This window comes from Aplidium turbinatum, chromosome 7, assembly GCF_918807975.1.
Source record: "Aplidium turbinatum chromosome 7, kaAplTurb1.1, whole genome shotgun sequence".
Classification (NCBI taxonomy): Eukaryota; Metazoa; Chordata; class Ascidiacea; order Aplousobranchia; family Polyclinidae; genus Aplidium; species Aplidium turbinatum.
Window position 1 is genome coordinate 32,387,901 of NC_137478.1, and position 15,582 is coordinate 32,403,482.

Below are 15,582 nucleotides of genomic sequence, written 5' to 3' on the forward strand. Positions count from 1 at the left end.
GTCACAAGCAGCTTCGATTGATACCATGGCGTTGTCTTATTCACAAGACTACTGCGGTCACTGTGAGGTCACACAAGGTCAATGACAATGCGAGGATTAGACAAAAGGATTAAACCTGAAGCATTGATGAGAAATGCAATTGATCAGTTTGTTCGATCAATTGTCAAACGAACCACGTGGAACCTGAAGAGGCAACTTATTGCATATGATAAGACGATGTGGGAATGGAACTTGAACAGTAGACTTGGAAAATTTTACACTCCCTGAACCAATGTTGGTTGATATGCAATCTTACGTGAATCTTGATACTGGTCGTTGAAAGTGAAAAAGTTCTTTCCGGCTTCTGGCTTTATCTTTTCATCCGGCTCCAGATCCTTTTGAAGCTTCGCAATGAGGCTCTCCACAATCAGATCCAAACCTGCCAGAGCAAGGATCGATTTTGTCAGTGTGGACATAAAACAACTTATCTTAATTGTTTCACTGCCTGTCTTGCTGAGGACGTTGTAACGATGTAAAATAGCGGAAAATTGAATGAGGCTGTTCACCAGGCATTAAATTAAATGATATGAGATGTTCTACTGGTGCAAATTAAGCTAAACTATCACAAGATGTATACAGTGACAATCTGCTTTTATTCCAACGTTTCGTCAATCAGACACGACTGACTTCTTCAGGGGGCTAGACCAGGTAGTGACTACCTGTCTAGCATGGCAAAACTCAGGACATATTGCTGAAAACAACTAAACACGCAAAATGAAAATTCAACTTCTGGACAAAAACTTATCGCGCGCAAAGTTTGAAATAAGTTAGAAAAAAGGGGAGACTTAATTGTTAACGATCAACAAGAAACTTAAATAACAACAAGATAGGAGAGTGAACGGCATGAGTCATGAATCGAGTTTTGTACGCACTACTGCACAGTTTTACAATCAGCATGAAACCAACTTAAAAAAACGTCAAATAAGCACTTACAATAGTTTTTTTGTAGATAGTGGGAAAAGAGATGCCATCATTGCGATTCATTACATGAGGCTTTTGATTGATGAACCAACTTTCAGAAAACATTCGCTTTTTATAATCACTTTCAACTTTTAGAATCAAGTTGTCGAGATTCAATTTGATTTGATTGCAAGTTTGTATTGAAGTTCTCGCAAACGAACTTCCAATTTGTTACGTGATGTTGGTTGGAGTAGTGACGTAACAGTAATGTTCTGATGACATCATAAGAAGGCGAGTTCACTCGCACTAAAGCTCAGCAACTACAACATTTGGTGAAACAATCACATTTTTGGCTTCCAACATCTCACAACATCATTTTGTTTGTCGTATCCAGGCTTACACCTGGTGGTTGAATATTTAGATTAAGTGGGCGGGAAGGCAAAGAAGCCAATCTTCGTGTCCACCTTCAAGTATGTCTTCAAGTGTCTTGCCACAGACACAGCCGCATGCTCTTGAGTGGTGTCGAACCGGCGCCCTTTCGATTGCTGTTCCAGTGTTCTCACCACTCGGCTATGCAGCCGACACATCATGTTAACGTTGTTGTGAATAGTTTGAATGGGGTTTCGCAAATTAGTTCAATTTACCAAACAAAACCGAAAGCAAACATTCCTACATAACCTCACCGTTGAAAGAATAATATGGGCCCGGTACGGATGAGAGGCCATGGGTTTCAAACAAGACAATAATAATTCAATAGAAACCCCAAAGCTTGCGTGGTGTTTTCAGACCGCCTGAAAAATTCTGGCTTCTGAAATGATGAGGCTCTGGTCTAAAAGCACTTACGATAATTATTTATGTACCTCACTTTCAACACTACTATGACGTAATTATATACTTGTGTGTGTGCAGTCAAGCAGAACGACAGGAGAGATGAGGAACTTCTCTAAGTCTCTTTGTGCGCGGATTTCATCCTTGAAGTTCTTCAGCGGCAGAGTCTGCGTGGAAGGCATTGTTACGTAACAAGGCTACTATGAAGCATACAAAGCGTTTCCCACCAAACCCACCTTCCGTATCTTGAGAATCAACTCTCGTCGATAACATTCATCTACCGCTTCTGAAAAGCAAATAAGATCTTGATAATTGTTCCTTCAGAAATACTGATTTGGAGCTTTGGTAAAAGGTTTACTTCGTTGACGCATAAATACAGGAAGTCGATATTAGTATGCTCTCAAATACATCAAATATATATTTTCTATTCACAGAAAACCTCTACAGCTTGTTTCACCCTAAAAGGGGGGGATCATCAGCAAGTCCTTATTGAAATAGAATAAAAATAAATAAAATAGATTCTATTTGAATAAGGACCTCTGGTGAACCCTCTTTTAAGGTGATACAAGCTGTGTGTAGAGGTTTTTAGAGATTAACAACTATATTTGATGTAATTCGCTAATAATTTTGCTTGGCATTGAACACTTTCTGCAGTATTAATAGTATTTAATGTTATGTTCTCAAAAATGTACTTACATTCAAAGAAGTTAAAGAGCATAAAAGCATGAAAATTATTTGTGCCTTTTCAATTGATTTTTCTCTTTTAAGGTCTTTTCTCGCATAAGAGTTTAACTACAGTACCTAGAATTTTGTTAGTGCGCCCACCACAGCTTTCCTAAGGGCTAAAGTGGGCGCCAACAAAAACGATTGACGACTTCTGAGACAAATAACGTCGAAGAGAAGAATATTGCGATGTAACAGTCAACTCATCATGTCAAAAATTATGAAAAATTCTTTTGGTAGTTATTATGGAAAAGCCAATGTTAGACGTCATAACGATCACGTCACAATGAGGTCACCTTGCTCGTCATCTTTGGATGCTTTCCTCCTTACCAGGCCGGAGTGTCTTCTCAGGTTGTTCACATGAGTAGGAGGCTGCAACTTTCCCCCAGTTTTCTCTGTCACCTCGTTAGCCTCCTCCTCGGCCTGGACTACGTCATCATAATTGACACTGTATGACGTTTCGCGAAAGCTGAAAGCAAGTGGATAAAGAAAGTGACGAGTTGGTTGTAAAAAGGTCGCCAGTGTTCTAGATAAACGTCTTTACAATATGGCAGAGAGTAACTCCTATGTGCGGCATCCGGTGTGTGAAAAGAAGCTCCTCTGTTTGCTTGGATAAACATCAGCGTCGTTTTGATTAGAAAATGAACGAAGTAAGATTTAGTCTTCGTACAGGAACAACTCGCAATTAGTTTCGGAATTACAAGGCAGAATCTTTCCAAAACAGCCTCGTGTCGCTAAAATAATCAACTCGTAGGTAAAATATACAAAACAGAAAATTTAATTTAACTTTTCAAGTTTTTAATGTTAAATATTCAGCCTCCCAACAATGCAATTTTTTTTAGTCCCCCAGGGCCCCAGAAGTTCAACAATACAAGAGGTCATCCAACGCAGCTCAACTAAGCTGTAGGTTTCATCGAAATGCGTTTTTAAAACATTTCACAGCTCCACTACACATTTGTTTGTCATCTTGAAAATATGCGCAATGCTTCAATATCCACACAACGTAACTGATCGACTCAGTAAAGTATTTGTAAACACTGGAAAGGTACTGCAGGCGGTGCACGGGCAACAAGGTGGGAGCACACAAAGCAATCAATAAACACAATGCGATATTCAATGGTTTCACCAGTAATTGTGGGTGTATAAGATGTTTATGACGTCACCATGTCTTGGAGGTCAGTGACCTGAGATAACTCTGCATATAATTTCATTGGATGCGTCACTTCATTTCACTTATCTATGGATGTCAGTGGCGAATTTAGTGGAGGCAGTTGGTCACGTGTCTTCAAAACCGAGTAAAAGTAATTTTTCTCTAGTTTTACCTAATTTTTCCCTCTCTGCGTTCGCTCAATCCAGCCACGGCTCGTGTACTTTAAATCATCAGCAAGTTTAAAGCATTAAAATTTGGTCATGTGTCTTAAATGCGATATTGCAAAGTAAAACCATTACTCATTCTCATTCACCTATACAGTGATGAACTATTTTATAAACGCACGAGTACAAAACTTATTGACACGGCGAGAAGAACACAATGAACATCGCCAGGTCAGGGACTTTTATTACTTTACAGTTAAAATTTTTGAGAGTTGAAAGAAGTATGAGGTGAAATATTTCATTGCATAATGTGGAAACTAATTTGGACAAATTTTCAAAATTCCAGAGCATGCACAAATCAGACAATAAGTTTGTGCTCACTGAGTTGCAAAATCATTGCGGAAAACAGCTATTAGAAACAATTACAGCTTTTCTGACTAACTTCAAATACTGTGAAAAAATATAGCTTCAAGTACGTCATATGTCCGAGGTCTCTCACCGCTCAGACTGTACGCACCTCCACTAATTAACAAAAAAACTACTGAATAAATTGTTAACAGATCATTGAAATCATTTTATCTTCATGAAAGTTTGATTTAAACTTAACTATTTGAATAAGCTGAAGATGCTATTACTATAGCGAAATCGATTCTTAACTTAATAAATTACACTAAGAGGTTAGATTGTTGTGCAAATGCCAGCATTTGATGAATGCAAAATAGCAGTACCACTTTATAACAAAAATAATTAATTTTAACTTCTACCAAACTGAATTTGATTTAATTTTATGAATTCGATCAAGTACACGAAGTGTTCGTGTTTGATGAAATGTATTATTGGGCCAAAATATACACAAAAATGACCTAGCAGGTTGAGTATAAAAAGTTGTTATCTAACTTAAAGGTTCAGGAACTAAATGAACTTTTTGTTCATAATAAAACTTCCACAACTAACCCTGGTTTTGCGATGAATGGCACCCTGCTCACGTCATCATCGCCGCTGACTGTCATAATTGAAATGATGGCAAACTCTGACGTTAGAACAGTGTCATAATCATTATATCACTGACATCACAGTAAAATAAAGCTGAACAGAAATAAAGAAGCTTGTCAGTCGATCGTAGCTGACGACAAATCGTGGTTTCGCAATATCGACAGTGGTCGCGGTTGGCCTCGATCCTGACGTTGTTGGTCATTGTGTACCGGGTGAAGGCGGAAGCCGGTCTGTGATGTCACAGTTGCAACATTTCAACATTCATTGACGTTTCATACTCAGGACAGACGGTTGTCGACCTGACGGTTGTCATGACAACCAAATGTAGATCACAACTGCAGCAAACCAAATCAAAAGAGGAATACTTGAAACTAACGTTACTTGGCGTCTACTAAACGTAGATGAGCGGAAGTCATAATGTTCCAACGAAGAACAACTGAGCCTGGAGAAGTTATTAGCAGAGCAGCTGACTGACTTCGGCTAGACCTGCACTAAGATCGCTCCCTAGTGTGGGCTAGTAGAAAACAATGGACTAACGTAAATAATTGACCACAGTTCACTGTTGGCAGCACTGAACAATAGGGTGGCTCGTTTTTGAACTTTTTTTTTAAATTCTCTCGGGGTAGTAGGGAAATGGTGCCAATGAGTGAGAAAACAATCATGACAAAATTTGAGATTTGTAAAAAATTGTCTTCAGCCTCCTCATGGAGCCCAAAAATCGAAAAATGGGGTCAAAAACGCAATTTTTTTTTAAAATATTTTTAGTTTGGGTAGATACAATATTGTTTAGATATATCTAAATAACCTATAAAAAAAAATTGAAGTCATTTGAATGATTCCTTCAGCTTCCTCACAGCTTCTAAAAATTTTCATTTTGCTGAAAATTTCGCATTTCTGTTTGTGGTTACATAACTACAAACTTCGTCAGTGACGTAAATTCAAATAAAAGACGTCACTTTTTCCTACCAAATTAACCCAATTTCATTAAAAAATGACGCAACAGCTCAGGGCAGGTCTATAAAGAGAAATACAATGACGTTTTATAGCTGGCAAAATGTCTAACGCAATTATGTATCATGTACCCACCCACAAAAATGCGAAATTTTCATCAAAAAGGAAATTTTCAGAAGCTGTGAGGAAGCTGAAGGAATAGTTCAAATGACTCCAATTTTTTTTCTTAGGTTAATTAGATATATCTAAACAATATTGTATCTACCCAAACTATAAATATTTTAAAAAAAAATTGCGTTTTTGACCCCATTTTTCGATTTTTGGGCCCCATGAGGAGGCTGAAGACAATTTTTTACAAATCTCAAATTTTGTCATGATTGTTTTCTCACTCATTGGCACCATTTCCCCACTACCCCGAGAGAATTTAAAAAAAAAGTTCAAAAACGAGCCACCCTACTGAACAAACATTGTTCTTACTTCATTAAACAAAAACCTTTGATCATAGAAGGACAAATTCACAAAGATATTAATAGTTAATTATTAAATATTGTACCTAAAAGGTCATCCATATCATTTGCAACAACAGCAACACAAAGCCAGCGTTAAATTTCGCTGACTCAAGACGCAGGGAGGATGCAATTCAAATAACATTCGACCCGCATCTATTTTTCCGGCTTGTTCTATTATCTCGTGTTCGGGATCAAAACGGATTGTTTAAAGACCCTGGAGCTCTTGGGATAAATGAGACCTATGGGGTGAGATCTATTGGGTTATTTCACTCAATTCATTGGCCACAATACAAACAACACAAAAAGCTACAAGGAAGAGTTTGCTTGTTAAATTTCTAACCTACGGTGAAAAAAAGCTCTCAATAAATTCATCGATGTACTGTATACACATATAATGCGTAGTACCATTTTTGGTGTTTAGGTACCACAAATGGGAAAATGTCACATATAGCTCCATGGCCATTAAAGTGTACCTACTGCACTGAGGAGACCGGAAGATCGAAACTGTGTGCACTGTCTGCAGTAATGCGGTATATACATATATTGTCGAACGTAGCTTTCAATGCTAAAAAAATACGGTCTTTTTGGTTCATGGACGAACGCAGCTGACTTTTGCTTGCTAAAGCACTAAATGAGTTGACGAATCTTCTCAGTAACCTACCTACTGGTTTTTAGCACAACTATCAACTTATGCGTTGAACGAGTTTTGAACGCTCTACCTTGGCAGTATAAATCAGCGTTTTCGCGTTGATTTAATGTCTGCAGACGTTGAATCATGCAAAAAAGGGTTGATTTGCTGTCTGGGTAGGCGGCTTAGCTTTGAGTTTGGAATTTCGCTTTTGAGGATCTCCTCAGTTGAAACAACAATTTTTTTTCATAATAAACGAAAAACATCGAAAATGAAAAATACCATGAAGGATAAAAAACTGTTTTCTTTTTTGCAAGATTAGTTCTTCTTCTTTTGTGAAACGTTGCTAATAATATGATATCATGAACACATCGGGAGAATTTATTACATGGGCTGATTTCCTGTTATCGTGTTGCACTTGCCAGATTTAATTCCTTTGACGTAAAGTTACAAACGAGAAGCTGTCAAATTGTGCTAGCCTAGTGGTAGTGCACCATGATATTTATAACTTTATAGTTTTTCTATAAACGACGCAAAATTCTTCCAGTAAGTTGTTAGCGTTTAGCATTTGCAAGCCCTGTCAAGCTTCCCCTTCAACCAATTTGCCAGGGCAAGCGTTGATGGATGCGGCGCGTTTGCGTGCCCAGTACCGGCAAGCGTAAATAGACGCAACTTTTGTTTGGTTAGCGTCGGAGCAACGTTTATGGTCGCATACACCTTGTATTGGTTCGGTAAATTCCCTAAAGCTTCTGTTATCTATAGTTTGGTTTCAATAAATCATCTTTATGGTGCTGCTTTCTCAGCGAAAAGTAAGTCTCAGCATGCTGACTGACGAAACGTCGGTCAGCATAACTTTGTTCAAACTGGCTATTCATATGAGCTGGGGTGCGACAGCAACAACTCTGCGCACCACTACCCTGGCTCTTGCCCATTCAACCGCGGAGTACTGCGCCCCTGTATGGTGTCGTAGTGCTCATACTCACTTGCTCGACAAACCCATCAACGACGCCTTGCGTATTGTATCGGGATGCCTGAAACCTACACCTACTGAATTTTTACCAGTTCTTTCAGGCATCGCCCCTGCTGAGCTTCGCCGCAAAGCTGCCACACTCTCCCTGGCTCGCCGGTCACTGGAGCCACACCACTCGCTCCACAGCTACATCACCAGATCGGTAATAAAGAAACGCCTCAAATCGAGAAGCCTCTTTGTCGCTCAAGCACAATTTTTGCTGGAGCACAACACCAGTGCCTCATCCTGGATCGCCAATACCTGGCAAGAGGAGTGGACAGACAACACCTCCAGACTCCACATCTTTGTTCCCGACGCTGGACCCATGCCACCAGGAAAGGAGCTCAGACGACCTGCCTGGGTCCGGCTGAATCGCCTCCGCACGGATGTTGGGCGCTTCGCTTCCTTGATGCACAAATGAGGCCTATCAACATCTGCGGCATGCAACTGTGGTGCAGAGGAACAGACAGCAGATCACATCCTCTACCACTGCCCGACGTTTACTCCTCCAAGGGCAGTTGGCCTGTTAACGCTGGAGGACTCTACAATCAAGTGGCTGCTCGAAGAATGCCCGGACATTTGACCCTAATGAAATGTAGTCCAAAAACAACCTCTCATACGAAAGAAGAAGAATGAGTACTTTCATATTGATTCAAGGCCTGGACACGTTGATTCCATGTAAAACAAGCTGATTACTCGATACCGATTGATAATTGCCGAGCTGAATTCGTTTCACATCAGTTCACATGCTCTGAAGGAGTCTCAAAAGCGGGCAAAAACTTATTTGATTACAACCAGTTTTTAAAAAGTTAAAGGCCCGAGTATGTTGAATATATGTAAAACAGGCTGATTTAATGTTTAAAGTGGAAGATCTGCTATTTGAAGCAGTTTCACATGAGTTTAAAAGCTCATAGCAAGGTCCAAAAGGCGGCAAAAATTCCCCTCCTCAAAAAAGCCGTTGCGGACGCCACGATGACGCAAGCGAAAACGCCGACACATACTGGTTAACCGTCCCTGACCCTGACAACACCATTGCAATTTTACAAGAACGAGTTTTAAAGTTCTTTGCAATGTTTTGATTGAGGGTGGTCAGGAGAGGAAACGTACACGAGGCGAAGATTAACAGCGATGTTTGCCCCTTCAAGATTCTGTGTTCAACAAATGTCTGCGACTGTAGGGGTAGTGAGGGCAAGACTAGTCACATTTTGGTATTATTGTGTATATCTTCACATAAAGTTAAAAATGTCTCAATTTTTATTGTTAAACAGTTGTACTAAGGCTTCCTTAAACAAGATATCATAAAAAAAGTGAAATTTATTTTTAAGTTATGTTAATACAACATCACTTTTACGACAGAGTCAAATGACTGGTTTTGCCCCTAAGTAAGGGTAAAACAGGTCAATGTTTTATTGATGAAAGAAAGAGTATATTTACACATACAAAGTGCAGTTACACATACAAAGTGCACTACTGCAGCACATTTGTTCAGAACAGACATCAGCAAACATGCTGGATTCTATTTTATGACATTCTTTGTTCAATTACTGTGCCGAGTATCCATGGTTTTTCTTGACGACAAAACAAACTGAGCAAGGAAGATTATGACAAAATTTGCCATTTTGTTCACTAACAATGAGGTTCACATGGTACATTACAGTTGTCAAATGTTAGAATAATTGCTTTGTGAACAATTGATAGAAACACAATCAAAAGTACACTTCAAACATTTTCTAGTAGCCCATAGTTCAATATTGTTACATTTTTTTTAAATCTTTCATTTGTGATTTTTTGCGTTTTTGTCCAAACTTTGACGCACACTTTTTATAAAAAAACATTGAGAACCATTGATAAATTTTGCATGGTAGACTTACCACATCTTAGTGAATAAGTGGACAAAATTAATTTCAGTGCAAATTTTCACTGGGGTCATGGGCAACCAAGATATTAAAAGGACCCTACTTTTTGCATTTTTTTCATTTCGACCCACGTTTCACATTAAATAAACTCCCAAACCTTTTAATATTTTGTACTGATATTTTCTCAGTTCATCGAGAATCTTATAAACAACATTTCTACCAAATTTCAGCCAAAACCAATCAAAATTGGGGTCTTGGCAAGGTTTTAAAATTTTGGAAAATTTTAGCCGGGAGCTGGAAACGGCCAACTTTGGATGTCTATGACCTTTGACCTTTTAGAGTGACAATGTAAACGATGTTGGTTTTTCAATATTTGGCAAAAGTACTATCACCTGTAAAAAATTTGGGTTGTTACCTAATTTGGTTTAGCAGTAATAGGGCCTCAAACATGGCCAAAATCAAAAAAAAATTGTGCCCCCTTGGCAGACCCCCCCCAAACTAAATGCTTCGCTCACACTAGGATAAGCTGATTTTTGATTTAATAGGCAAATAATACCCTATGAACCAAATGCTAAATTCTTTGGTTAAAGAATTTAGCATTTTCACCAATTGAGGCAAAAATTTGGCACAGCACTTCATGACTGACTTGTGTTGCCCCACCCAAAATAGCCATGATTGAACAAAAATCAATACCCAATAAAACTAATTTCCAAGGAAGAACTACAAGATGAGTACTTTTGAGACAAAGTACAATAATTGTAATTTCGTTTAAACTAGAAAGTCTTGGTTTAAATGACAATTTTCATAGTGTAATGCTCTGTTTAGTCGAAACCACAAAAAAAAAGTTAGTCCAAAATATAAAGGTAAAGTTTTACACCAACTTACGTTTCGCAGCCTAGACCGAGATAGCAAGCAAAAACTGCACAGCAGTTGCTGTTGTCGCATCACAAAAGAACCACTAAGTGCGCTAAAGCACTTTTTTGAGTGTATTATTTCCAAAAAAAAAGTTATGCTTGATTAAAATCAAACTGACCGGTTTTACCCGACGACTTGTTTTGCCCCGAACTACCCTATAACCTACTTAGGTATATCAATCTTTCAACCCTGTGTTTGCGAACCCCTTTTTCCACGCGTGTGTTTAGTCTGAAAACCGCCGTTTCACCAAACATGGCAGGATGAATGTTGGGTCGGACGCTTATGAACGATATTTTTGGAAAAGACAAATTATTGTATTTTTCTTGGTTTTTCTTCTTGTCGTGTTTTTCAACAAACTATCTTCATTTCAACTGAAACTAAAAGGACATACTCCACGTGGACGGCCAAAGAAGAAGTGGTGCGATGGTATGCGAAACGACCTCCGAAAGGGGAACCTTGTGGCGGTCCACGTTTGAAGTAGGAGTACGTGGAAATCCGCCATTAAGTCGGATCAAAATTTACTGACTTCCAACCCTCGCAATATGGGGAACAAAGGACGTAAAACCGTGCACTAACCAACCAACGACGTAACTTTTCTGAAATGTCTCGACCTCATTTACAATGATGCCGCTTTTAAGGATTACCTGCTCTCATCGTCATGCATCCTTCTTTTGGATTGGCTAACACCATTATTGGTCACCGTGACGTCAGCATCGTTGATCATGACGTCATCATCGAGTTCTTCATTGACGTAGAGTGGGTTGAGGTAGGCGCTGTTGAGAACAATTCCATCGCCTGAAGGAAAGAATTGTAATGGAGACAACGATGGTTTTTAAACAATTAATTTCAGTTTGAAAGCGATATTCTGAAGTCACAATGTGCGTCGGTTATAAAGTGTTGCACCCACCGCACATAGAGGTAGCTGAAGAGGTGGGGCAACACTCCATGGTGCAGTATCAGAGGGTGTCAAATTAACTTTACATTTTACATAACAATGCATAGGTGCGTAGGAATAAGAGCTCACACATTTTCATCAAGGGATGACAGGAGATCTTAGCTGTGCCTCTGGCCACAGACATACGCTCCTTTTGTTGAATCGTAATAGAGAAAGTTTTACGGTGGCTGCGTGGGAAGGTAGATACATCACAAATCTTGACAAGTTTCACAAAAAAAAAAACAGTTCAGTGCCATTCTACAAGCTCTATTCATACAACGCTGCATTCTTCGCGACAACAAGACGCTATCACGGCTTCATGCAACCACATATAGTGCAATCACATAATGCTGCAAACGATCACATCGGTGATATATAGGCTAACACGGCAAGTGCAAACAATGGACCGGAATATGCACAAAGTAAACACCAGAAGTAGAACGATAGCACCACCAAGGGAGCAAGTTGACTGACATTTTTACATAACTAATATCACTAGGTGGGGATAATGAAATTATGTGGATGGTTGAATGGGAAATGATTTCAACAACTCCAGAAATAATCACCACACAAAGCTACAAACTAAAGTCGTCATCAAAATTTGGAAAGAATCTGTTTCTGCAATTCATATTGGCTTCAAAGCAAAACTAAAGCAATAAAGTTGGAGGTGCGTTACTTGTAACTAACAGCTCAAGTGGATTATTTCTTCGTACTTTTTAGCGACGCAAACTAAGCTTCTTATAATTTATCAAAACTCCGCACATCTGTCATCGGCTCTGCAAGCTTACAACTTTAAAGTTTGCAACAAAAATGTCGCGTCAGGTCAAGTGCAAATCGTCCATGATCTGACAAACGTCAGTGGACGGAATAACAACGCTTGAGTTTATAGCATAACAACATTGCTTGCTTCAAGCCGGATTTGTTGGATTAATAGGATTTTGAGTTTAAAGTCAAACACGTTTTCTACTCATAAAATAAAATCTTTCAGCTATAAATTGGGAAAACGCTTCAATGTTTATTTAATTTTATGGTAATTGTCGCCTTTGCAGCAATTCTCACGACACCGACAAGACATTATGTTCATTCGTTCTGCACAACAACAATTAGCATATTTTCTTTCTACCGCAGTTGAAAGACAAACATGTAAAAACTGGAACGAATCACCAATGTTTGAATCCTGTGCGACCCGAAATGAAAAGGTCATGACCTCTCAAACCCACGTGGATGTTGTAATGAAAACACAATCGTTACCATAGTTACCTTTCTTCTGCGGGGTGGTCATGGTCTGGCAAACACAATCACGTAATGAAGAACAAGAGAAGATCGGTGCTTTTATTCCAGTGTTTTGTCTTGTGCTCGCCTAATCACGTGACACACCTGGAATAAAAGTCGAAGATGATTTCAACCGATGTGGCTACAATACATGATAAAAAACCATATAGCCGGCCATACAACCGATGGAACATTTCGGTATAGCCGGCCATACAACCGATGGAACATTTCGGTGCGGTTCCTGTTCCACTTGGTGTCGCTTAGCTGTGTTTCACTTTCTGGAGAAAATATTTACAACTTTAAAGTTTCAGAAACTTTTTATTTGGAAAATTTCTGAGCATCTTAGTTCTACATCCTCCCTCTGGCATGGAAAATCTTGCAACATTTAATTAAATATCAGGCAGCAACAAAATAATTTAATAATTGGAAACATGCTAATGATAACTTGAACTTCGCAGACACGAAGATGCTTCAAATGTGGTTGGCTTCGACCGACGAAATCGCACAAAATTTTAGTAAAATCTTCAAGAAAAACTGATTCATTTTAATCGGTTTAGACTTTCATTTGTAAACAATCTTGCACAAATGCCACTAAGCGCTGAATTCATGAATTGTTCAGAGAAGATAATTTATTATTGATCTAAATCGATGCCTTCCGGCAAATTCTTGCGCTTTCCGCTTCTCAGCTGTAATCTTCCAAGCCCGATATTAGGTAAGGACACACATTCTCAGTTTGTAACAACGACAAAAAGACAAAAAGCTGTTTTATTTTCCGTACAACACAATTATAGTTTTCACTTTGTAGCACCCTCACCCCTGGTTGCTTGCCCTACACAATTACGTCACAATGTGACGTACCTAACTTAAAATGATCAGCCAATCCAAATTACCTTCAAAGTGGACTAAAGAAGTCAACTTGACCTGGAAATGTTTTAAGTCCAGACCACTTCCAACATCTCATCGCCTACGTATATCAACGTTCAAGCCACCAAATCAGTCTTTTTTACATTGATTCAACGTCTGTAGACGCTCAATCAATGTAAAATGGACCGATTTTTCTGTAGGGTGCTCAGTCACGATTCATAGGCCACAAAATCAAAAGTTATTGCAGATCTTACAAGCGCTTCCTTCAGAACAATTTCGCAAACTCAAAATTCAACAGTATCGAAATCCACTTTATATGTTTAAAAATTGTCATGTTCAAATTTAAACGTGATTCATATCCGGTTTAACAGTGATACTGAGGATTACATTTATTTTTTGTTTTCTGACGTTGCTTCTACGATATTGAAACTTCTTTAGTTTACATAGTTGTCGATCGGCTCTTATGTGTTCCATCGCGGCTATTGTTTTCTAACCACAAAGTTAATGCTGTGGTATGACGTCACGTAGCCAAGTCAGAATGTCGCTTTCAACAACAATTCCTTGCAGATGAATTTGTGTGATATTTGTTCATATTTTTCTCAAGTTTTATTGTTTTTTTTAAAATGACTTTGTAAGTGCATCAGCGTTGCCTAAAAGTGTCGGTAAATTGATGAACTGTTTTTGTGTTCATGTTTGATAATTAGCAACAAATTGCATTTGTTGCTAATCATTTGAATACAGTTCAACAAAACTACTTTCAACTTCCAATTTTAAACGTTGACCGGCTCAATTTTTGTAATGTGCATGTCGACAAATTACTCATTTACAGTATGCAGGGCCGGATTTAGCTGATGGGGGGCCCGGGGCACTTTTAGATCGAGGGGCCCCCCTGCAAAAAAATTTTTCGCGCCTACGGCGCGAAAATCCACCTCTACGTCTACAATAGCATTAATTCAGCACTGCACAGCAATTTGCAGAAACTTTAAAGGCTGAAAGGAAAAAAAATAACACAAAATCACATTTTTTCCACCTAGGGGGGGGGGCCGGGGCACCTGCCCCCTCTAAATCCGGGCCTGACAGTATGTGTAATTTACTCTGAGGATACGCATTGTCATGTTAAACGAAACGCCAGCTATCATTGAAAGCAAATCGCTTTTTTCTATTACTCAATTATCAGGGCTCTATTTTGTAACAATTGTTTATAAACTTAAGGTTACTTTTAGACTTCTATCCATTACCCTATGGTGGCCTGCACCATTGAGGGGATTCACCCACAAATCGTCATCTACAACCAGCCTGGTTTTGCTGGGTCTGAAAAATTATGGCTACTGTAACTACAAATAGAACGAACCTGTTTAAAACTTTTTTTCAGCCGCCTTCCTTTTTAACGTTCAAGGTTGATGTTATGCTCTACGACAGCCAGCAATCAGTCGTTTAATCAATTTACTTTCAGTATGCTTGTAAACTAAACTAAAAAGCTTTTCTAGCGGACTCTGAAAACATTAGTTGACGATTTCCATTAGAATGTTGCTCATCATTCGCTGTCACGTGATATCAGTTATCAGATTTTTTTATTGGCTCATAATATTTAGTTGTGATCTCATAATATGTGAAGGTATCATGAATGCATCCAATCTAACGTTCTAACAGTTAACAATTAAGTATTTAAAGAATCTAAATTCTAAATACACGAGCATTGTCTCTGAGCATTGTTCAAAGCAAATGAGTCTACTTTAGCCACAAGATAAATTTTCGTTAGCGAGATGAATCATGAACTGGTACAAGAAGTTTTAAGTTGAATTACAAAAATACTTTTTTTAATTTTCAGATGGTTTAATGTTATCAGT

The 15,582-nt window shown here is 38.7% G+C and overlaps 1 protein-coding gene across 1 annotated transcript in view; it reads right to left on the reverse strand.

The window, feature by feature from the left end:
- Positions 1 to 15,225, reverse strand: part of LOC145773942 (solute carrier family 4 member 11-like) — a 28,501-nt gene extending 13,276 nt beyond the window's left edge. Inside the window, exons 1-7 of the mRNA XM_082585065.1 lie at positions 15,087 to 15,225; positions 12,860 to 12,976; positions 11,310 to 11,460; positions 2,787 to 2,959; positions 2,004 to 2,053; positions 1,835 to 1,934; positions 296 to 418 (exon numbers count right to left, since the gene is read on the reverse strand). Coding sequence (XP_082441191.1) covers positions 296 to 418; positions 1,835 to 1,934; positions 2,004 to 2,053; positions 2,787 to 2,959; positions 11,310 to 11,460; positions 12,860 to 12,881 — 619 coding nt within the window. The 5' untranslated portion in view covers positions 12,882 to 12,976; positions 15,087 to 15,225. The remainder of the gene's footprint in view (positions 1 to 295; positions 419 to 1,834; positions 1,935 to 2,003; positions 2,054 to 2,786; positions 2,960 to 11,309; positions 11,461 to 12,859; positions 12,977 to 15,086) is intronic.
- Between the last annotated feature and the right edge of the window lie 357 nt (positions 15,226 to 15,582).